General features: G+C 36.5%; 3 protein-coding genes across 4 annotated transcripts; all 3 read right to left on the bottom strand.

Moving 5' to 3' along the window:
- Nucleotides 1–118: 118 nt before the first annotated feature.
- Nucleotides 119–1637, bottom strand: LOC113218906. Its single transcript, XM_026441902.1, has 3 exons — nt 1089–1637; nt 734–1010; nt 119–384 (listed from the first exon to the last, which is right to left on the bottom strand). The coding sequence occupies exons 1-3, from the start codon at nt 1251–1253 to the stop codon at nt 248–250; spliced, it is 579 nt and encodes a 192-aa protein (XP_026297687.1). The 5' UTR covers nt 1254–1637; the 3' UTR covers nt 119–247.
- On the bottom strand, nt 1310–4388 carry LOC724313. The gene is made up of 6 exons (XM_026441903.1): nt 3864–4388; nt 3689–3802; nt 2976–3225; nt 2652–2876; nt 1711–1894; nt 1310–1567 (listed from the first exon to the last, which is right to left on the bottom strand). The coding sequence occupies exons 1-6, from the start codon at nt 3931–3933 to the stop codon at nt 1325–1327; spliced, it is 1086 nt and encodes a 361-aa protein (XP_026297688.1). The 5' UTR covers nt 3934–4388; the 3' UTR covers nt 1310–1324.
- Nucleotides 4389–4760: 372 nt separating this feature from the next.
- Nucleotides 4761–18147, bottom strand: TyHyd (tyrosine hydroxylase). Of its 2 annotated transcripts, XM_006565075.3 has the most exons (7): nt 17677–18147; nt 10581–10692; nt 9935–10030; nt 9792–9845; nt 7668–8487; nt 6572–6938; nt 4761–6017 (listed from the first exon to the last, which is right to left on the bottom strand). In XM_006565075.3, exons 1-7 carry the CDS (start codon nt 17743–17745, stop codon nt 5853–5855), a joined length of 1683 nt encoding a protein of 560 aa, XP_006565138.1. In that variant the 5' UTR covers nt 17746–18147; the 3' UTR covers nt 4761–5852.
- Between the last annotated feature and the right edge of the window lie 4631 nt (nt 18148–22778).

The following is a 22778-nucleotide window of genomic DNA, read 5'->3' as shown; positions in this document are numbered from 1 at the left end:
GTTTCCCATGGGTTAAGATAAGCAACGTGAAGGGGGGAACGATAAACCCACATTTATTCAAATTAAAGACGAACAAAATGTTTTTTTTTTTTTTTTTTTTTTTTTTTTTAAATTTATGGATAAACTTCGCAAATTTAATGATCGATGGGATGGGATACTATGTGAAATGGATAATGTTCGATGCGACAGAATCACGATTTTGCCGACGGTGTGAAACGATTTGCGACGAGGTATTCAACACCCTTGACTACAGGAACCATTCGTCGGTCTCTTGGTTCCCTTCCTTTTCGATCTTGTTTCGTTTCAACGCCGCTTTTCTCGATGCTTCCGGGCAACCACCGAAGATCCAATTCACCGCTCGTAGCAGGGCTGGTTTCAATCGATCTGGATCGTTAAAAATAAGGCCATGATAATTTTGTTCGTTGAATTTTCATCGAATACTATAAATAAACTTTCAAGTTTCGTTTATTTCATTCTTTAATGAAATCTCTTTTTAATAACGTTTTGCACATATGTAGAGCATAGATAAATTTTTTTTGAAATATTGAAGAGACTAACATAATCTTTACAGTTTTAGTAACTTCAACTTTCAAAGATATTCTACGAATTGTTCAAACATCATAATAAATCATTCTTGAAAATTTAAAAAGAAAAGATATACGCGAGAAAAATAAAATTTTATTATATCAAAGATTCTGCAGTAATATTTCCAATTTATAATTTTTAAACATACTTTTTAGGATAGGCTCCATATCAAGTCCTTCGCAGTAATCCAAAATCGACTCGTCCGAACTTTCCAACAAGGTATTCTCTTTTTGAGGTTTCTCATCGAGATAGTGTTTTCGAATCGGTCGTTCCATATGTTGAGAATTTTCGTCGTCGGCTTCTCCTCCTCGATCAGTGAGATATGAAAAATCGTTGCAACAGAAACCACTCGGCGATTCATTGTTCCTAGGCTTTTTTTTCCGTGATTTGATTATATTTTCAAAATATCTGTTCTCCGCTTGTTTCTATTCAAAAAAAAAAAAAAAAGAAAAAGTCATATTCAAAATCATCTCTCGCGAATGAAATAAATAATAACTTAATACCTGTTCAATGGATGGTTCGTTATGCACTTCGTCCTCTCTAAAATCAACTCTTCGAGTGTTCGAATTAACGTGCTTCATAGGACAATTATCCATGTGATTATTGCAATCGATAGATGTAAAGAGATTCTCATTCTCTTGCGACACTTTACGCAGTTTTGGATTCATCGAGCTTCGAGACGATCTTAAATGATGCTTTATGGAATTATGATATTCTTATGTAATGAGAATGCCACCTGTTAATAACAATTGTTTCGTTTATTTCCACGTACTTTTTTCTTTTCTTTTACCTCGGACAAATACTGCGTTGACATAGCTGTTTTATTATTCAAAGAACCGAAAGAATATTCATTGGGTCTACAACAATCTTGTTCGCATTGGCATTGACTCGTTTGATACAACAATTTGTTCATGGAATATCTAGATCCGGTATTTTCCGGAATCGAGTTGAATTCAATTTCTTTTATATATGTTTCCATGTCCTACGTTAGAAAGAAAGAAAATAGGATAAAATTATAGTAAACGCGAAAATTGTTAAATTGTTAGGAAATATTTTAAATTGTTATTATTATTTTTTAATATACGAAATCTTATAAATTCTTCGATTTGTTGGAGGATCCATTACATTCTCGTTAAGGTCTCGAGTTGGTCCCTCTTGTTCCGAGCTTGAGGCTTCCACTTTCGCCGACAGTTTGTCGGTGGAAGTGCCGCATTCCTTGTACTCCACTTTCATGTACGGATCTTGAACAATCACCATGTCTTCCTTATCGAACTTCTGATCGAATAACGCCATTTGTTGCGGATTTCCACTGTAAAAGAACAAATTTTAAAACGGAGTTATATTCGCCAACTCTCCCCTAAAAATTGAATTTGTGCGTTCATTTATTTTATTCGCAGGAAATTAAAGAAGTGCAATGCCAATCTCTCGCGATCTCAAATTGTTACATTTATTTTATATATTCGCTCACGTGTTAACCTCTTGCACTACAATTCCTTTTCTCGACACTTCGAGAGGAAAGTAATTTTTTGCGACGATAAAGAAATAATAATCTCCGTGTATGCAAAAGATCAACAGTTTAATCAAAGCAACGAATGAAACAAAAACACGATAAAAATCATCTGTATACGAATGTTTATTTCTTTTTTTACTACAAATTGGAATTAACCACCGTCAAAAGTAACGAATTTCGTGATTAGAATTAAGAACACGTGACGTCATATTAACTAACGACAAATCATTGACGAACATTGAAAAATTCTACCAAAAACGATTCTCGATGCTTAATTTAACGGTGGAACTGGGATGCTAATGTGACGTCACGTATTCTTCTGTTGCCGCAAAAATTTGCCGGAAGAGAAGCGACCCATTTTTACCGATAGAGGCACCTTGCTGGAAATCAAAAATTACATTGCATTACAGTCTATCTAGATATACAAAATCTGTTGTGATAAGTTCGCTTTATATAAACGAAAAAAAAAAAAAAACATAAAAATAGAAAAATATAATAAATAGCAAAAAAAAAAAGAAAAGAGTAAAAGTTCGATGATATATAATAAATTATATACCTGATCAAAAGTGTGTAATTCTCTAAATTCTTATCGCGTTTCAAACCGGACAAACTTGTTTTCACGTATTTCTGAAAATCGTCCAATTTTTCGGGATAGAAATAGATCGGTTTGGAGATTTCCGCGCAATCGCCCATAGATATATCTTTCATACTGCTGCGAAGGTGGCGTGACTTGGACAACGTGATACGATCCTTGTGCTTTTTCCTTACCCTCTCCTTATTTCTAATACAATTAATATAATTAAAACGGCATTTTTAAAAGAAATATTTCGATACAATACATCGTTCGCTGTTGTAAAATTCGATAAATTTCCTCACTGACCCCATCATATCGTCGGCCAAATAGACTTTCGATTTTTTCGAGATACTTTTGTGGGGTCGATGGATATGCTCATTCTCATCTTGAATTTCCGGCGCAATGCATTTCTGCGAAGCGAGCGAATGCTCGTATCGAATACGATCGTACTTGGATTTAATCTTCTCGTACAGATATTCGCTCTCGCGGGCGCTCAGTGCAGATTTTAAACCGTTTGCCGTGAAATCGATCAACATATAACATATTCGACGAGCATCTGGAAAAATAAATATTACAACTCGTGGATAAAATTCGCGGAAAATAAATACTTGCATTGGATTTGAACTGTTGAAGCCATTCGTGGTTATTTAAGTAGTTACGAGGATAAAAATATCTTTATTCAAATAAAGATTCGAATAAATGTATATCTGATTCGTTGAATATTTGCTAATACTTTTTCTCTCGCGAATTTTGATTTGATTAAAAAATTATGTTTCGTGGAATAAATTAGAATTATTAATTACTAATAGCTTAAATATCTTTTCCCCCCCTCCCTTTCAATTACATATTACCACACAAGCACAACGTTCCTTCCACGATGATTATTAGAATAAAATAAAACATTTCCTTCGAATATTCAAATTTAAAATTTACAATTATAATTATCAGAAATTATACAACTGTCCCTCCCACTCCGCATTTACTACGTCTACTCTTTCTCTTTTTTTTCCTTTACTCACGTGGACGTGATTCCGGAATATAGTAGAGGATAATACCGGACAACATCAGGATTATCAAGGACAAACGTTTCAAATATCCGAACCAGTTAAACACGAAGAACTCCTCCGAATAACCTGACGGGCAAAGAAGAAAGTCACATCGGGTGTCGAGGCATATACAAGGCTTTCACCTTACTATCGTTGTTCCATGATTTTGACGCGGCGCATCGTATCATCAGCGCGCATAGCACCGCCAAGAGTTTCATGATCTCCAATGAGAACGCGGGTGCTGCTCGCCGTATGATGGCTAAATACTCATCGAGGGGTTTTATGTGGGAATCGCCATGATGTTTTCAATCGAAAACAAAGTGGAGACGGAAGGTGGCTACGAGTCTGTTCGACGGGACGTTCGCCTCGAGGGGAATGATCCGGAAGCGATTTCACTTCGATGATGATTAACGGCGAAGATAGATCCGTTTTTCATCATAGAGCATTTGTTAAATGTTACACAGGAAGTGCGCTTACTCGAATTTACGTATTTCATGCTCGTTTCAAAATAAGTTTGTACAGGTTAATTACAAAATTTTTTAAGAAAAGTTCGAGTATTGATAACAAATGGTTTCAAAAAGTGTTATAAAAAAAATTGAAATATAAAATACACGTTTTAAATTTTCAATGAAGAGAGAGGAACATTGTAATTCCTTCTGATTAAAACTCGACACTTTTCGAAGCCTTTATTATACACACGTGATTATTTTTACATGCAAAAATTCGAATTTGATCTGGTAAGGAGGAAAGAAAATCTTGAACGAAAGAAAAGGATTTATAAGATTTGTATCTTAGACTTTTATTATGCTCAGAATACTTTACAATATAATACAAAGGAAATTCTAACGGGCGCGCCAATAATTTTCTACAGCAAGCGCGGAGGAGGTGTGCGCATCGAGCGCGGGGGAAAAAGTATTTGGTACGAGTTATTGGGGAAATTGTGCAAGGTGCGCAAGCAATTACTCGGCACTACACTCTACATTGGTGCGTCTCTAATGCAACATTGATCCATCACTTCGTCATCGAAGTTGTGTTCGTGTATGTGTGTACGTGTATGTGTGTATGTGTAACTACATATCTCCTCGAGATACGAATGCGTTCTTCGTTCCTAAAATTTTGAATAAAAAAAAAAAAAAGAAAAAAGAAAAGAAAAGTAAAGATCCACGTAACAATGATTCAACAATATCTTTTATACATAATAATTATACATCGATGAAACGAACGAAGAAACGAGAGCATGTATCTCAAGATCGATATCGTGTTCGTTAATAATTAATTAAAATAAAGAACCTACGCTTCTTTATAATACTAAACCGTCAACGTTCAATTGGGCCGAGCGAAGACGGCACCTGTGTTGCTGTGTCGCGACGCTATCTAAGAAAAAAAACTGAAACGCGACTACTTGTGATATTCTAATTAATTAATATAGATAGTAATATGTAATACATAATAGAATACACGATAGGGAACAAAATAACCGAATATACGTACGTATGCATGGAACGTTCAAAGCGGATTCGGCTCGGTTTTCACGAGGCTCGAACATCCACCAATAATAATAATACTATTCTTCTTCTTTTTTCTCCTTTTTTTTAGCAAGAATATCGCTATCAATAAATAATACAGAGAGAGAGAGAGAGAGAGAAAGGGTCGACTCGAGAATCGAAGGCTCGTATCACGCGAAAGAATAAATACGAGTGAATCCGCGTTTTGAACGTAGTAATCTGGATACGCGTAGTATGGGCGACTTTATACACAGAGTGAGAACGATCGAATATGTGAATACGGATGATTACGGATGAGTTGACGAGATTTCGACGTTCTTTTTTTTTTTTTCGAAAAAGAAAAGGAAAAAGAGAAGAAAAAAAGAAGGAAGGAAGCAAATTATTAATACTTATTTACACTCGGCTTGATATGATTCTTGACAGGAGGAGAAGAGTCAAGATTCGCGACGCAAATGAGCAAACTTGTTGTTGAACAAAATATAGAGAATATATATATATATATATATATATATTATGATTCCCTGCGAACACATTTTGAAGAGCATATGTCGAAGATCGGCAAACTTTAGGAAGCTCGATGATACGTGAATACGTATCGTGTCACCATTGAGGCTGGACAACCTCTTTTGTTTTTACGCGAACGATGTCTTCAGCTTGTTGACAGCGTTCGTGAGATGCGTCATTTCCGTGTTCACTTGAGCCATCAGATTGTCCAACCTGTCCACGCTGTCCAGTATCTCAACCCGCTGCGTGTACGGATCGTACCTAACCTCAAAAGGTCGGCTCATGGTGGACACCTGTAACGCAAACGTTTCAAATTTGATTAATTTATTCTTTCAAGCTAGCATACTTATTTTACAATATACTGATCTACAATATTCTAGAACAAAGTATTCTAAATTAATATTCAAAAGAAAAATCATTCTAATTTCTAATAAAGTAAAATTTTAAAGACACAACAATTGTACAAAATTAATATTTTCGTCAAGTGTGACCATTAAAGAAGAAAATAACTCGTGGTCCAATTAATATTCGGCAAAAAGAGAAATCATTCTAATTTCTAATAAAGTAAAATTTTAAAGACACAACAATTGTACAAAATTAATATTTTCGTCAAGTGTGACCATTAGAGAAGAAAATAACTCGTGGTCCAATTAATATTCGGCAAAAAAAGAAATCATTCTAATTTCTAATAAAGTAAAATTTTAAAGACACAACAATTGTACAAAATTAATATTTTCGTCAAGTGTGACCATTAAAGAAGAAAATAACTCGTGAAGAAAATAACACTCCACCAATGTGACGATATATGCCAGGCATCGAAGTCTCCAAGCAATCGATCGACACTTACCCAACGGCGGAATTTCTCTTTGGCATCCTCGAAGCTATCCGCGACGAAGTAGATCGGTTGGTAATCTTGATCCTGGTACTTTTGAACGGCGGTGGATTTCGGCTCGAAAGGTCGATGCTCGCATTTGCCGCTCGTGAGCGCGTGAAGAAGCTCCCCGTAGGCGGACAAAAGGCCGGCACCGTAGGCTTTCACATCCGGCCCCTCCTTGCAGAGGCCGAATTCGACGGTGAACCAGTAAATCGTGGACAATTTCTCGATTTCCTCGTCGGAGGCACCGAGCGAGGCGAGGCCGATTTCCTGGGAGAATTGGGCGAAGCTTGGATCGGCCAACAACGGCATGTGTCCCAACAGCTCGTGGATGCAATCTCTGCGAATCGGACAAGAGAAATAAAGTATTTTTTTCCATTGATAATATTACTTTTACTTTGTATAAATATGCAAAAGAACGAAGTACAGAGTGAAAGTCAGAAATAGCGAAGCTTTCATCTCTATTAATTACGAAGAGTAATTTCATTATCTAAAATTTCACGTTGGAATAGAGTCGATATATAATATGTATAAATTGTACACGAATATTTCGTGCGTTGAAAATGTCCCATCATTTGAAAGATGTAAATAGAGGAAAACGTTTTCCACGAAAAATTCGAAAATGTAAAGGAAATTGATGTAATAATCTCGAGGAGGTGCGTGATATATATATTCGCTACGTTCGAAAATTTTGACGAGCACGAGGGTTATTTCGATGGAGAAAATAGTGTTCGTAACTGTGAAACTGAGTTATCAACGCCATCGTGTCGTTAAAAGCCAATTAGAGCTCCATTACGAGCTTAGAGAGGCACGGTAATTCCATTATTATCGTTCTCTGTGTAACGGCAGCCCGCTCTCATCATAACGCAGTATTGATTCCTCTCTTATTATATATACCCTCGTGCGAAAAGATGTGAAAGAAAAATTATATGGGAAAAAGTCCATATTAATTAACAATTACAAGTGATGATTAAATCGTAATAAGACCAAATTTAATTCTACGATCCGAATATATTTAAATATTTTCGAAAATGAAGGGAGCAACGAAGAAAGAAGAAAGAAAACTCACGGTTCCGGGGTATGATACGGGCTCTTGATGTGACGAATGTACTGAGTGCTCTGGAACACTCTGAACGCCAAACTCGACAAGAAGTCCCTGGACGTGAGCAGTCCGGCCGCTGGTCTCAACGTGAACCCTGTGTTCTTCTTCAAGAACTCGCTCACCTCCTGCAGCTGAGGTATACGGTGAGGCTCGAATATCTTCTCCTCCTGCATCTTCTTAAAATTTCTTCTATATTCCGCGCAAGCGTGTTTCGGCACCAGATCGACGAGGGTGTTGAACACCCGGGTCCAAGTCTCGGTCTCCGTCTCCGTGTACGGGACGGTGGGTATCGCGTCACCGTACCTGTACGCGAATGCAATTTCAGCGATGAACTTTCTACGGGCGCGGTACTCCTTGTCCGCGAATCCAGGATGATTCATGTCTAGGTCAGGCTCGAATTTGGTCATCAAGTGGTTGCAATTGTCGAGGTCGGACGCGTGCCTCGGGAACCATGGATCCTTGATGCTGACCGAGTTGTCCGCGAGCAGGGTGACGCCGTCCAGGGCTGAACTCTGGCGGAGATTCCTGATCAATTGGAGCAAGTATTGCCTCGTCATGTCGACCTTGACGAGCACGTCGAACTGGAGGCCCTCCTTCTTGGACGGCCGGGACTCCACGTGGGTCACCGTCCCCTTGAAGTTCTCGATCGTCTTCAGGATCCTCGCGAGTGAACCGATCCCCTCTCTCAGGCGCAGCACAAGCGCAGCTTTTTGCACCGTGTTCTCGCTCTCCGGGCATTCCGCTATCGTCTTGGCCAGCACCACTTCCTCCTCGGTCAGTCCAGCGTCTGGATGAATGAAAATGACAAGATCGATCATTTTTATTGCGTGCATGAACGATTACATATATTTTTGAAGAAATGTCGCTCTATCGAGGATGGCTGGCTCGAGACAGAGACTTAAACGAATCTTTGAATTTAAGATTAGAAAAAAGAAATTCTAAAAGTTAAAGAGGATAAATACTCGTTAATGTTGATGAAATTCTGATTCGTTTTGATTTAAACGAGACGTAAATGAATCTTTGAATTTAAGATTCGTTAGAAAAAAGAAATTTTCTAAAAGTTAAAGAAGATAAATACTCGTTAATGTTGATGAAATTCTGATTCGTTCTGATTTAGATTTATTTTATAATATCGATTTTTCCTTGTTCTTGTTTCCAACAGGTATATTCGAACGGAGGAATCCTCTTAAGAAGGCGAAAATTGATTTGGCCACCGTTAAATTATCAAATTTGATCGCCACTTTCCTTTCAAATTTCTGCGCGATGCCTCGAAAGGCTAAGTGATTTTCCATGGCCGGTAATAATCGAGCAATTCAAAGTCCATTTCCGCGGTGTGCCCACTTTTATACGGGGCGTCGTTGCACGCTGGAAGGAGGAAGTAGGGACAGAGTAAAGTACCTCTTATTGTCGCCCACGGACGTGCCCCCGTCCCAGTGGCAAAGATCGAGACGGCAGAGAAAGAAATACATTTATCGCGCGGAGGCGTTTTCAGAAAGGGCTAATACGATTCTAAATGCACAAAGCGGATTCGAAAAAGTAGAAGAGGGGGAAGAGAAATGGCCAGGAAGGAAAGGCGGAAGGAGTGAGTCGTCCGTGTGATTCGGCCAAGTGTCTGTGAAAACTCTTTGTTCCAACCATCTTTGTTCAGGTATATACCATCCTGGGATGGAAAATGATTCTGTCTCCGTTTAATTTATGCATTTTTTTCACTGATTGACCGCGTATTTATTTATCGAGAATTTTCTTGATCTTTTCTGTTAAAATTTCTGTTAAAATGTACGAAACTTGATTTCATCGAATTTTAATATTGATTGTTAACAAGTATGACGCAGAGAATTTAATATATTTTTGTATCTTTATTCTTGATTCATGGATTATATTAATTTTTGATTCGATGTTTCGAGCCATTTTTTGAAAATCTCATCGCTGAAACTTCTACGATTATCTCTATATAATTATTTTATGATCATGCTTCGAATTTACACAGTGATACAAAATTTATTGGAATTTACAATTTTACTAAAAAAAAAAAAAAAAAAAGAATAATTGGAATAATAGAATAATTGAATGTTATTACATAAATATATTTACCATTGTTGTAATCTTCATCTGATTTCACCACGTCACCGTCTTCCGCTTTAATCTCTGCAAGTCAAACACATTTGCGTGCTCATGCCAAATGCAATATCTAACATGCTTGTATAACCGTTCAAAGATTTTAGATAAATACAAACCTCCATTCTTGGCGGTGCAAGCCAACGTTTCCAACTGTTCATCATCGCTCGACGGAGCATAACGTTCCGTGTCATGTGGACAGATAGTTTCTTCGCCTATCGAGGTTAATAGCAAATGAATTTATCATGCAACATCGATATTATTATTGCATAACACGTTGAAATTGAGGTTTGCATTCACTCGTTAAAAAAATGTCCTCGTATATTCCACACAAGAAGAGGCCATTATATATATACATAAAATTCTCTAATTTTGCGAAAATCAATTAATTGCAAGAAAGTTTCAGAGAATTTACTTGGATACTCGAGTAGAATAGAATATATATGAATAATAATTTGATAATTTGATAAAATATTTCTGTAAAATAATTCTTCTAACTCACAAATATTCATTCTGTGATTATTATTATTATCATAAATTCCTATATTAATATCATAAATATCACGATTATACGAAGACTTTCGCAAATAATTATAAATCAATAAGATTTGTTATCCACTATCGCCACTAAAGATACTCGATACACGATCGTGCAATACAATGCAATACAATCAAACGTACGACACAGAAAGATTCAAACCTATTTTAATTTATGACAAAAATTTATCATATCCCCGCATGCAATGTAAAAATATGCCAGCTTACCATTCGCCCGTTGACGTGCTTCTTCCAAAACGCTCTGCTTCGTTTGCTTGACGACCAAAGTTTCAAACCGAGCATCGTCCACGAGAGATCGTCGTCTCGCCGGATATCCATTCTGAAAGAAGAAAAAAAACAAAATTCAATCAAGAATAACTTAACGGTTAACAATCACTCATACAAATTAAATCATTAAAGGATATTCTTCTATTGTCAAGCAAAGTTCTTAACTTCTTCTTAACGAGGAGTCAAAGTTTCTATTTCATTTTCAAAGGTTGGACAAGAGTTTGGGATAAAGAAACGGAAATTAGGGTTGAAGACAGGTATCCGGCTGTCGTTGAAGGATCGGAAATTAGGGGATCAGAGGACATTAGAGCACAAAGAAGCACTTGCATCGATGATTTTCCGTGTCATCTGATTTCTTGCATTGTCGTGGATATAAAGAATTTTTCATTATTTTTAATAAATCAATTTATATTTATAATTTTAATTTCTATATCATTTTTAAATTATAGATATAGAATATTCGAAATGAAAAATTAAAAAAATGCGTTACACGATTCAAAAGCGATTATTTTGATCGAGAATCAAACACGAAAGAATCACGGAGCGCATAATAATCATAACGCACGTTTATAGAATATCGACAATTAGAGGCTCGTTAGAAATTCTTGCGGAGGAGGCCGATGCAAGAGTGGAGAGGCATCATTCAAATTCAGAACGAACCGCTTTTCATGAATGGCGCACGCAAGGTGGCCACCCAGTTCCATTTTCCAAGCGTGCAAAGCGGTTGGCACGGTTTAGAGAAAACGTGTAGTAATCCCTTAACAACGCATCGCGCGAACTGGGCCAAGTACTTCGACCGATGATTCTATAGGATCTCTATAGTGCGTCACCAGATGCATCTAATCGATCTGAAATATATCATCTCCTGTTCAAGAGAGCGAAAAAAAAAAGCAGCCAATCTTCTGTAGCCGATCCGATCCTTTGGAAGTTGAAGTCTTTCCTATCCAGTGCCACCTGGTTAATTAACTCGATCGTGAGTCATGTACACGCGCGTACACCTAGAAGGCTCGATTTATAATGGATCTGTTCTTTGTTTCACGCGATAAGAATAACGTTCTGTGGCACACGAGTTGTCGTGTAAAGAGTGAAAAGTGAATCGTAATCGAGCGATGGTGATAAATTTACGTTTGTGCCTATACGTGTTGAGAAATTATTTTGCTGTAACCAAAAGAGATTCTAATTCGATTGATACTACTTTTAATAATTTACTCTTTGTATTTGGAATATTTTTTTATCGAAAGAAGAAGAAGAAGAAAATAATGATATGAGAATGAAAATAATAATGGTCGAAGAATGGTTATCAGATATTTATCTGAAGAATTAATTCAATGATTTCTTAAATAAATTGCTCGATAAATCAAGTATCAATTATACAAATTTTTTTTTTCTCTTTTATAAATCGAGAAATTTCCTAATTTTAATCACAAATCTCGTTACACATCAAACGAAACGAACGCTTGAGTTTCGCGATTGATTGAGATATTTGCATGGAATTGGATATTTTTTTTATCGATCAAGCTGGATAATGATGCGTGACAAACGTATTCAAGGTCGATCATTATTTCGCCATTAAAATCATAGCCGCACAACGCTATTAGTTTAGTGACGTAACACTTGGTATGCATCACAGAAATGCAACTACCGGTTAAACAAACGAAACGAGTTTCCCTCAACAAACTTTAAATTTCAAATTTCATTCGATAAAATCTCCGTAAAATCTTTTCACAATTAAAAGAAGAGTTATAATTTTGGAAAGTGATCATTTTTCGGTATTATTCTCGTATAAAAATTTAATGATATGTAATCTTTTTTTCGAAATATTCAATACAATTGTAATAAATCTTAAAATAATGATCGTAAAATTTTTCCAATGCTTAATCACTCGAGATTTAAAGAGAAAGTATTCACAATTTCTTTCGAAAAATTCGATTATCGTTTTTAAAATTAAAAAAATTTTCGAAATTCTCAGAATTTAAACTAATATATTAATCAAAATTAAAATCTGAAGAGTGTGAAATGAAGGAGATAACAAAAGCAATCTTCCTAAATTTAAATTTCTTCCAATTCTTCAAAATTTTTTAATTCTTTATATCTTAATAACAATTGTTTCCATATTTCATTCCATTCATCCATTGTTCGAAACCGAAAACAGAGAAGAAGAAGAAGAAGGAGAAGAAGAAGAAAAAATACTGGAAAAATAGTAGCGATCATTACGTGATCAATATGCATAATGCATCTGGTTCATTAATACGATTTTTCTTTTCAGATTCAGAGATGTTTTAAATAAGCAAAAAGGCCATTTAAATAGAACAATTAGCATAGTGGATAGACGAGCCAAACCCGATTATTGCATACGTATGCAAATTCGGAACGCGTCGCGATTGACCGTGTCGGTGTCGTCGTTTAGAGGCGTTGTCAACCGCGTGGCGAGCCTCCAAAGGCGAATAACGGAGATTAGAGCAACGTTCAGGGACTCAACCAATCGGGCTTACAATCACTTCACGTTCTCATATTTATAAGATATTCATATAATTATCATGCGGGATCCGAGGTCGGCCGATTTTGCAACGCGATACAATTATGCGATCCTTGCCGCGTGGCAAAGGCCAGCCTCTCGTTCGAGGGTGTTTGATATTTTTTTAACTATATCGAATAATAAATGTGACTCAATTAATTAGAACGAAAAGATTCGAGAAATCTTCTTTTTGAATAACTTCTTTCTAACATTAGAATAGATAGATTCGTTTTCATCTCTGAATTTTATCTCGAAGGATATTTTGTATAAAAGATATATTGTATTATATATTCTGTGTGTTATTTGGATTTCGATAGAGGCAAAAGAGATACAAGAGTCGATACAGAGAGAAACGTAGATCGAATCGTATTATCTATATAACGTAAATTGATTTATTAACTTAATAAACTTGTAGCATATTTTAAATGTATGCCGGTATATTTCCGCGATAAGAAGATAATTTTATAGAAACAAGAAAAACGTATATTTCAATAAACTTTTTGCTCGTCCATTAAAATAATATTCGAACTTCTTAATCAATCGTTATGCAAATATGGCGGAGTCCATAAAACTATGAAACGATCGTTGAAGTGACGGCGGAACGAATCTGTCACAATATAGATTTCATTGATTTCATTGAAACCCGACGAGACGTTAATGATATTCAAATAGGATGGATTTCCACTTCTATTGGAAATTAATTAATCTAAACACACATGGGCGCGACTAAGGTAAACCGTAGGAATTTTTTTTTAAACAATATTATAAGAGGGATCGCGTGTTTACACAGGCAAGATAAACGAACGGTGGAACGGGGAAGGGATAGGATAATGCCGATGACAATTGGCGACACTCGATGAAATAAACATTGCGAATGCGTAATGAGAAACGTCGAGATATGTCGGGTGATTTTTCATCCCCCTCGTTGAAGAATGGCGCGAACACGATCGATAGAGATCGAATACGTGCGAGCGTATAGCGGATTCTGGATCCGATCTCTATCTAGATCCGGCGTGTGCACGAGTTCCGTTCGAGTGAGTCAGACTTATCAACGTCGTTCTTTCCCACTCTCGCTTAACACGTAGCGCATACGTAAGTACGCTCACTTAAGCGACATTTCATTGTGCATTAATGGGCGCAATTCGCAAGTGAATTCTTTTTTTTTTTTCAAAAGAGAAGTTGATTTTCATGATTTGACGATTGTTATTAAATATATAGTATACGTGATTAATGATTATTAGAAGCGTAATTAGTTTGAATTATAATTTAGTTGGTACTTTTCGAAAGATGTACGTTTATGTAGATTTAAATTACAGTTTGTTTTTAACAGTGATAATTGTATTTCTAACATTTAATCTGAAAATCTACGTGCTATTTATTGCGCTTATTATTGCACGTGAGAATAATCTCTCGATGATGGTAACAGCACGTTATGTAAAAGAAGAATTATTTTTATTAATGAATATATTAGTCGAGAATATCCAAGTTTCGTTTCGTTTTCCATACGAATTTAGAAATTTAATGTTTCTAATTAATATCTCAAGGAATAAGTCAACTTTAATATTATTATTCTCAAAAAGTGACATTTTTTTTTTTTCTTTGAAATATTTTAAGCTACTTTAATATTTTAAGCTATATTTTAAGTCACTTCTTTAAAAAGCTTCATTTATCGTTCTTTGTCTGCACATTTTAATTATAACATGTATAATGGACATACACACACACATATATAGTAATCATTCATTGTACGATTACAAATTACTACACGATTCACAATTGTGATTACTATAATTATAATAATCATCGAAACGTGATTATTTATTTAACTGGGATGCGTGATACCATGATTTCCAAAATTTCATCAGATATGCCTGCTCGTCACATGTTTTGTCTAATTGAATATACACGTACGATACAGGTTTAATTTACGGAGAAAGTAAAGGATTAATGGCCACGGATCAAGTGTGAATCAATTTGCTTCTCAACCGGTGAAATGAGTAACTGAGAAATTTCACGTCCTCGGCTGAAGATCAATTTTTTTTTCTTTTTTTTTTTACTTTCGATAAAAGTTGGACGATTATTGAATTGCAAGAAAAAAAAATGTTCTTTTAGAAACATGTTTTTCGAATAAAACGATTCATAATATTTTCTCAAATTTAATAAAATATTTTCTTTTCATTCGTCAAGATTTCTTCGTATTAATAAAATCCATAAAAATTTATAAAATATCAACACGAAGAAATGAAAAATTCTTGTATTAATGAACGTACATCTCGCGTGTTACACTTCTTATCTATCCACAAAATCAACAAGATAAGATATTATATATTTTCGCGATAATTAATTTACAATTTCACTCATTCAAGTATAATATTTTATCCCAACATATCAACAAGAATTCGAATTCCGTTTTATACAACACACGAAATGGCAATTTCGTTTTATTACACTTGAAAAAAGAAATCACGAATTAAAAGAAGAAAATATATATACACATACATAAATAATGAAAAAAACGATTGCATAAGTAGAACGCAGTAGACAGTGCGTGCGACTAATAAATCTGAATCTACGATGATGGGACGAGATATGAACGAAACAAAAAAAAAAAAAAAAAAAAAACTAACCAGACCTTGCGCCAGGATGCCAATTAATCTTCAGTGCGATTTGAAAAAGAGAAAAGAGGAGAAGAGAAAGAAGAAAAAAGAGAGAAAAAGGGAAAAATGCACGCGAGAAAACGCGCGCGTAGGAAATATACGTCCTTGGCGTTTCTAATTCTCCGAGTACCTCGAGGTTTCTTCTTCGTGGCGTGCCTCCCTCGTTCATGAATGGAAAAAAAGAATCGCGGCCTCGAGAGAGGAGGCTTCGATCGAAAGTTCGTTATTGCGCGATCGTTCGCCGATTTGAAAGCGATTTGACGCGCGCGATTTTCCAAGCGGGATCTGAGAGGGGGAGAGGGATTACGGATTCGATAACGAAACGAGAAGCCGCAATTAAGCCGGCCACGCGACATTATTAAATGTTTTTTGATTTTTTTTATTATCGTGAAACGCACGCACACACGCGCGCGCGCGCGATAATCAATGATCAGACGCGGACCTTGGACGCGTGAAACGTGCTCGTGTTCCTTTTTCCGCAAAATCGTGTATAAATACCCGTTCCTCCAGCGATCGATAGAAAAGTGAAAGATCGAAGCACGCCTGTGCGTAACTCTCGTCGATTTGTTATTTTACGCGTCGTTTTCACCTGTTTGCCTCTGTTTGGCTACGATCGGTTTCCATGCTACGTCGCGTTTTCTCTCCTCTCGTTTTTTATTTTTTCGAATTTGTTTTTTTTTCTTTTCCTTTTGCTTTTTTTTTTTATAGTTTGACGATGATCGTGAGAATGAATGAAGCAATGGAGTAGCTCGTTTAGACGATTTTTCTTTTTGTTTTGTACGAATCGAAAGCATTGAATTTTCATGCCCAAATTTATCGATTCATTTAAGTGATGTTTTACTGATTCAGTAATTTCCACGAATAAACGAAGGATGGATGTATGGAGTTGAATTTTTCATAGAAGAAAATTTTTTATAAAATCATATTATCTTTGCGTTTTTGAAAAAAAGAAATTAAAATATATATTGCAGAACATTTTTTTCAATTTTTTTGATCGTATCGATCGTATTTTGGAATATCAATTTTGAAAAAATCAAAATAGCAAGATCACTCGAATGATCGAAACGAGCTCGATCGATACTGTTGTATAAAGCAAGGTTACCGACATTACGTAACCATCATAGTAATCGATCACGTGTACTTTCTCTATACTTTTGGGCATCTTCTTCATTTCCAGTTTGAGAATTTCACTCGAGCGGGCATGTATGAAGGTGAAATATCGCGTTTGTGTGTGTGTGTCCACGCACGCGCTTACACGAGGATCGTTTATATTTTTTTTTTTTTTTTTTTTTAGCCGTTACGAAATATACCGGACGTTTATCAAGAAAGTCACGTAGGCAAAAGGAAAAAAAGAGAACTCTTCCGTGTATGAAAGTTCCAAAGATATCTGGTGTGTTCTCCAAGTTTCTAAATAACATATCCCCGTGTTAATGGTTAACGAAAAAAACAAATTTCGAGATTTATCGTGATAGATTTTCAAGCTGAAGAATCATCGTTCGAAAGTTTCCGTGTACGATGCCAATAGATAGAGAACAGAGAACAGAGAAAGTGAAACGGGATTAAACGGAGAGATGAATGAAGTATAGCGTGACGCGCGAGAATCGTGGCGGTTCAAACGTGCGGCAAAGTTCCCGCGCTTTTCTCGCGACACTCTGACACTCGATACCCAATACTTTCTCCGAAATATTCCTATTTTCCGATTTTTCTCCTCCGCTTGTCAATATCGAAAATTCATTAATTGTCAATAACTTTCTCCCCCCCCACCCTCGAAATTAATCAAGTTACGATATTCATTGATTTTTCGAAAAATATCCACAATCGTAATACATCGTTTCCTTCCTTTTACACTATTCAAACTACTCACCTCGATGCTGTAAGATTTCTTGATAGCGAACATCTCGCGGTTCTTCTGCGCCGCTGCTACAGCCATCATATTCGCCGTGCTGTTCTTTCCGATCGAAAAATTCTTCTAGCCCCGAAGAAAAAAAAAGAGGTCGGCTGATTTTTTTTTTCTGAGCTTTTTCACTGCCGAGTCTGGGTCGAGGGAATCTCTCGATGGATGGATCACCAATCAAGAGGCAACGACGATCTCTTTTCTCTTTCTCTTTTCTCCTCAACTTCGCACTTCGATCTCTCTCTCTCTCTTTCTCTTTCTCTCGTTCCTCGAGAGTTCGTCTTACTCTTGCTCTTGCTCTCCCTTCGAGACCTCGATGACGGCTCGACGACGACGGCAACGACAACAACGACGGCGTGGATACAACGATACGACGAAAGAACGACGGATTCCTCTCGGTAAGTCCGCTTTGGATGAAGCGTACGAGCGAATGCGCCTACGGGGCGGATTGCCGCCGCATATAAACGTTGCCTCCCTTCACCGCCGGCTAATGCCGGGGTCAGGGGTGCCCCCACCCCACCCCCGTTTCGGGTGGTCCATCGGCTGCAACCACCACCAGCTCCTCCGCCGCCGCCACCACCACCACCGCCACCGTCGTCCTCGCCTGTTCGAGCATCGTCGTTCTTCCACCGATCGCGCAGACCTCCTTTCCGAACACCACGAGGTATTTCCACGATTTCCTTGTCCTCTTCTCCTCGTCGTCACGATTTTCTCGCGTGTAAATTTATAATTTTTTTTTTTTTTTTCGTAACGGACGTAGAAGATCTTCCACCCTTCGAGTGTTCGAGTGAAATTGTTTTTTTGCAAAATGGATTTTTTTTCTTTTTTTGGATATTTGAATTTTTCGAAAGACTTGTCAAATTCTTATCCAAATTAAAAACTCGATCAGTGAGTGATGTGATAATTTGAATCTTTTTTTTTTTTTTGATTTTCGAAGATTTGGAAAGACTCGATCTTGAAATGATGGATTCTTGATTGAAGTGAAGAAATAAACGACACAACGAGTTTCCGTTTACTTTAGTGATCGAAAATTATTATTCATCTATAGTGTATTATTCTTCATCTCGAAATGCGTGGTTTATTAATCGGATTACAATTCGATTAAGAAGAAAATTCTCCTCGCAATTTCTCGATCGATAGTGAATCTCGTTGCACGGATCTCAAGGCCGATCTCCCTCCCATCCAAGAAGACGATCCATCTCGTCCCATCATTTCTCGCCGTCTCCTTCGAACAATTCCCTCGAAATTATTATTGCGAACGAAGCGAACGAGATATCGAAAGGGCTTGCCTCGCCTTAAACGGCTCGTTAATCTCTAAATAATGGGATGTAATCAGTTTCTCGCGGGACCATTAATCTGTAAAATAAGTAACGCTTATTATTAACAGGAAAAATCCTCTTTTTCCACGAAGCGGTTTCTATAAATAGCTTGCCATATAATATATTCCAGTAATCTAAGTTTCTTCTCAGGTACAGTCGATTTTCCGCGTCTGGTCGACGTCACTGATCGTAACGTCATCATTGGGGGGACTATTTGGGGAACTCCCATAATTTCTGCCGCGTTTCCACGCGATTCGTCACACTTTTTGCACTACGTATAACCTACGAATTCTACGGAATGGAGAGCGGATCGATCTCGTCTCGCCGGGAGAGAGAGGGGGAGGAGAGGGGGCGGACAAAAGGGGGAATCCAGTTGCACTCAGATTCTCCTCTGAGTCACCGTGATCTGAACGAGCACGCGGGCACATGGATCGAAAGATCCATGGGCTCGATCGACGATTCGGATCGAGACCGTTGCATTGTTCCAACACCTGTTCCGCGTTCACGCGATTCTATGAATAATCTTCCATCTCCCGAGGCGGAGATCGGAGAAGAAGAACCGTTCTTTTTTCTTTTTTTTTTTTCTCTCTCTCCCTCCTCTTTTTTTCTTCTTCATCTAACAGTTTTTTTTAATCATCATCGCGAGTACGAACGGATTTTAAAACGTTAATTCTTTAAAAAAGGATTTATCATCCAAGTGGCTCCAAGCCTTTGTAAATACCGGAAGTTTCGGGATCGGCCTTCGATTTTATCTAAGGATCCACACGTTCGATCGTTAAGGATGTAAAAATTGCATAGATCTCGATGATAACGTGTACGTGTGTGTGTGTACAAACACGATCGTACATACGTCGATTCGCATCGACGTTTGTTCTAAATGATCTTACTTTCATGCATCAAGGCCGATCTATAAGAGCACGGAAACGGAGTGGCACTTGCTCTGCGTCAGGGTAACGTAAGACGTAATCCACGCAGGTTCCTGAATTACCCAGTCCCATAAACCGGTCTGCGATTCCGGTGCTCGTATTCGTATACCTTATTGCTACGTTTCTTTCTTCTTCTTCTTCTTCTTCTTCTTCTTCTTCTTTCGTTCGAGCCAATTTCGAGGTGGGGAAAATCTAGGCGCGCAGGTGATATATTTGACGCGTGGCCGTGATAGATGAATAGATTTGTTAAATATAAGTGTGCATATATATATTAAAATTTAGAGAGGTGAATTGAGAAAGGCAAGAATTGAGCGCCTTTTGCGAAATGCAAAGCGCACTATTAGACTGGACTTGTTTTATACTTATTTAAAAGAAAAAAAAATATTGTGATTAATTGCTCGAAATGTATCAATAATGTAACAATAAGCACGCAAAGTAAGAAAATCTCTTGAAATAAAACGAGTATAGTTTATATAAGTAGTAGTATAAATAATTAGAGAGAGGTTTTCAATATCTGGGATAGTAAAAATTTTCTCAGATAAAAATGTTGGAAACGTCATTTTGTCACGTGCTGGAATGGTGCCATCTATACGATTATTAATATAAGGTAATAAATATGTAATACGATACACGATGAACGAGGTGTTGACAAGCTATTAAGAATAATATGTACAGTTATAACGTTTAAAATAATGTCTTTTCGAATATAACACAATATGATGAAGGAGTTTTAACGAGTGTTTTACTTAACAAATGATTTATACGTGTGGATGTAAATTCTAATCCACGAAGTGTCATGTCGTTGATCATGATTTATCAAACTATTGAATTCATTCATAATCCGGGAATGATATAATTTCGTCGTTTCAGAAATCTAAAATTCCTGCAATTCTTTATTCTTTCCTTCTCCCGTTTAGACGCTATTTGTCGTAATTTTTCTCTCGTTTGTGACATTATGAATAAGATTGTGAACAAGTACTTCTGAAAGTTTTCTGTAAAAGGTTAAATTGATGAATGTTCAATGAAAAGGCTTCTCGTTAGAAAAGTGAAAGATAATTACTTCTTAATGAATTCGTCCTTCGAGAGGTTAAAAACAGAGGTTTATATAACATTTTCCATCGCATGAAATTGAAAGATGCCTAATTTACATTTCAACAATTTCTATTATAATCTATTATTTTTTCAATTCGTGTAAAGAAATTGTACAACCTTGCTTCTTTCTAATTACACATGTATCGTTATCCGAGTAACTTAGAAATAATTATTAATGATCCAAGTGAAGCCGTATATGCGATAATATCTTTGGAATGATATATTACATATAATAAAACGGGGAATAAAAATTTCTTCACAAAGGAATAATGTCTAAATGTCAAATTGTACGTGACAATTCACTTCCGGCCAACAACGATATATTCGATAAAACGGAAATCGTCGTAACCATAACCAACAATGTAACCAAATATAAAAAATGCAAGTGTGATATATTAAACATTTTTTTGTGTGTGTGTATTATTATTACTTTTTCAAAGTAGATAAATAATGCAAAAATTTCCACGTGCCTCTTTTATTCATTATCATGGAAATATACAAACTCAATAATTCTAATTATGCTTCTCATTAACTTCTCCAACCGTTTCCAACAATTTCCAATTAGTCTTGGGTACTCGCGACCACAATTTAAATGAATAACACGTGGTATTTCGAGATTGTAATTTTCGCACCGCGAGTATATCAATCCGCCTCGTTCAACTGTTGCAACGATCCTGTTTCTCCTGTTACTGCGAAACGATAAGGGCTTGCTCTAAATCCCACTTTTAACCCTTTCACTATCATCGATATCTATCAATCACGATCAAACAGATTAATCGATATTCTTTCTCATAACTCGGATCGTTTAACATTCTGGTTACTCGTTATATTTTTTATCGTAACTTTATTTCCTCCAGACGAATAAATTTTCCTGTGTAAATGGAATTTTTTAGATTCTTTTTTTTTTGGGGAGGAGGAAGAGGAATAAAATTACGATCAATTTTTAAATCGAATAATATCGCTGTCAATCGAGACTTTTTTTTATCATATAGATCTTTATCTATGATCCACATGATGATGATTAAATAGTTTTTCCTTCTATATTTATGTATTCTTCTTCCTCTTACACGAATTCTCCTAGATTTTGTTTTTTTTTTTTAATCGATTCTCTAGATCTTTAGATTGGATTAATATTTTCTTAATCAAACATCTTTCTACTAAATGAATAATTATAAAATGTTTCAAACGAATTCTTCGAACACTTCTTTTTCTTTTTTCCTCTTTTAATCCAACAAAATCAATATTTTCCTAGTGAACGAACAAAATAACGAAAAAGATAAATTGAATAAATCTGATAACAGTTTGATATTCTCCGAGGAAACGGTGTTAAACGAGTGAAGTTAGTGCGGTTTCGTGTTTCACGGGAACGCACAATTCTTCCCCGTGATATATCGTCATCTCTCTTTTTTTTTTCTCTCCCTCACATGACTCATTATTACGCTCGGGATTACCGCTGATTGATGTATTTACGAAATACGGGAGACACTGATTGCTTCCAAGGAAAGTGTACAAAAGTTTCCTTTTTCTTTTTCCTTTTTCTTTTTCTTTTTCTTTTTCTTTTGAGAGACCTTGATTAACCGTGCCACCAGGCGTGCACAACTCTTAGACTTAGTGTTTTGTTGTCTCAAAGCGTTTTTCGATGAAAATATGGCTCGAATATGTACGCTCGCTCGTTGTTTGAACGCCGCTCGTTGCGATACGAGACCCACACGGCATACCTCGAAATGTTAATTGC

The sequence above is a fragment of the Apis mellifera genome, linkage group LG7, assembly GCF_003254395.2.
Source record: "Apis mellifera strain DH4 linkage group LG7, Amel_HAv3.1, whole genome shotgun sequence".
Taxonomy (NCBI): domain Eukaryota; kingdom Metazoa; phylum Arthropoda; class Insecta; order Hymenoptera; family Apidae; genus Apis; species Apis mellifera.
The sequence above is the reverse complement of the archived record's forward strand: the minus strand, read 5'-3'. Positions and strand labels throughout refer to the sequence as shown.

Excerpts from the sequence above, each read along its gene's own strand:
- LOC113218906 (XM_026441902.1), bottom strand. The coding sequence starts at position 1,253 with ATGAATCCAAAACTGCGTAAAGTGTCGCAAGAGAATGAGAATCTCTTT. Across the intron at positions 1,011-1,088 it reads ACGAACCATCCATTGAACAG|AAACAAGCGGAGAACAGATA; the intron begins GTATTAAGTTAT and ends TTTTTTGAATAG. Across the intron at positions 385-733 it reads TATGGAGCCTATCCTAAAAA|ATCGATTGAAACCAGCCCTG; the intron begins GTATGTTTAAAA and ends TTAACGATCCAG.
- LOC724313 (XM_026441903.1), bottom strand. The coding sequence starts at position 3,933 with ATGAAACTCTTGGCGGTGCTATGCGCGCTGATGATACGATGCGCCGCG. Across the intron at positions 3,226-3,688 it reads TATTCCGGAATCACGTCCAC|ATGCTCGTCGAATATGTTAT; the intron begins GTGAGTAAAGGA and ends TTATTTTTCCAG. Across the intron at positions 1,568-1,710 it reads CTCGAGACCTTAACGAGAAT|GACATGGAAACATATATAAA; the intron begins GTAATGGATCCT and ends TTTCTAACGTAG.
- TyHyd (XM_006565075.3), bottom strand. The coding sequence starts at position 17,745 with ATGATGGCTGTAGCAGCGGCGCAGAAGAACCGCGAGATGTTCGCTATC. Across the intron at positions 10,693-17,676 it reads AGAAATCTTACAGCATCGAG|AATGGATATCCGGCGAGACG; the intron begins GTGAGTAGTTTG and ends TTCTTCTTTCAG. Across the intron at positions 6,018-6,571 it reads AAGAGAAATTCCGCCGTTGG|GTGTCCACCATGAGCCGACC; the intron begins GTAAGTGTCGAT and ends TTTGCGTTACAG.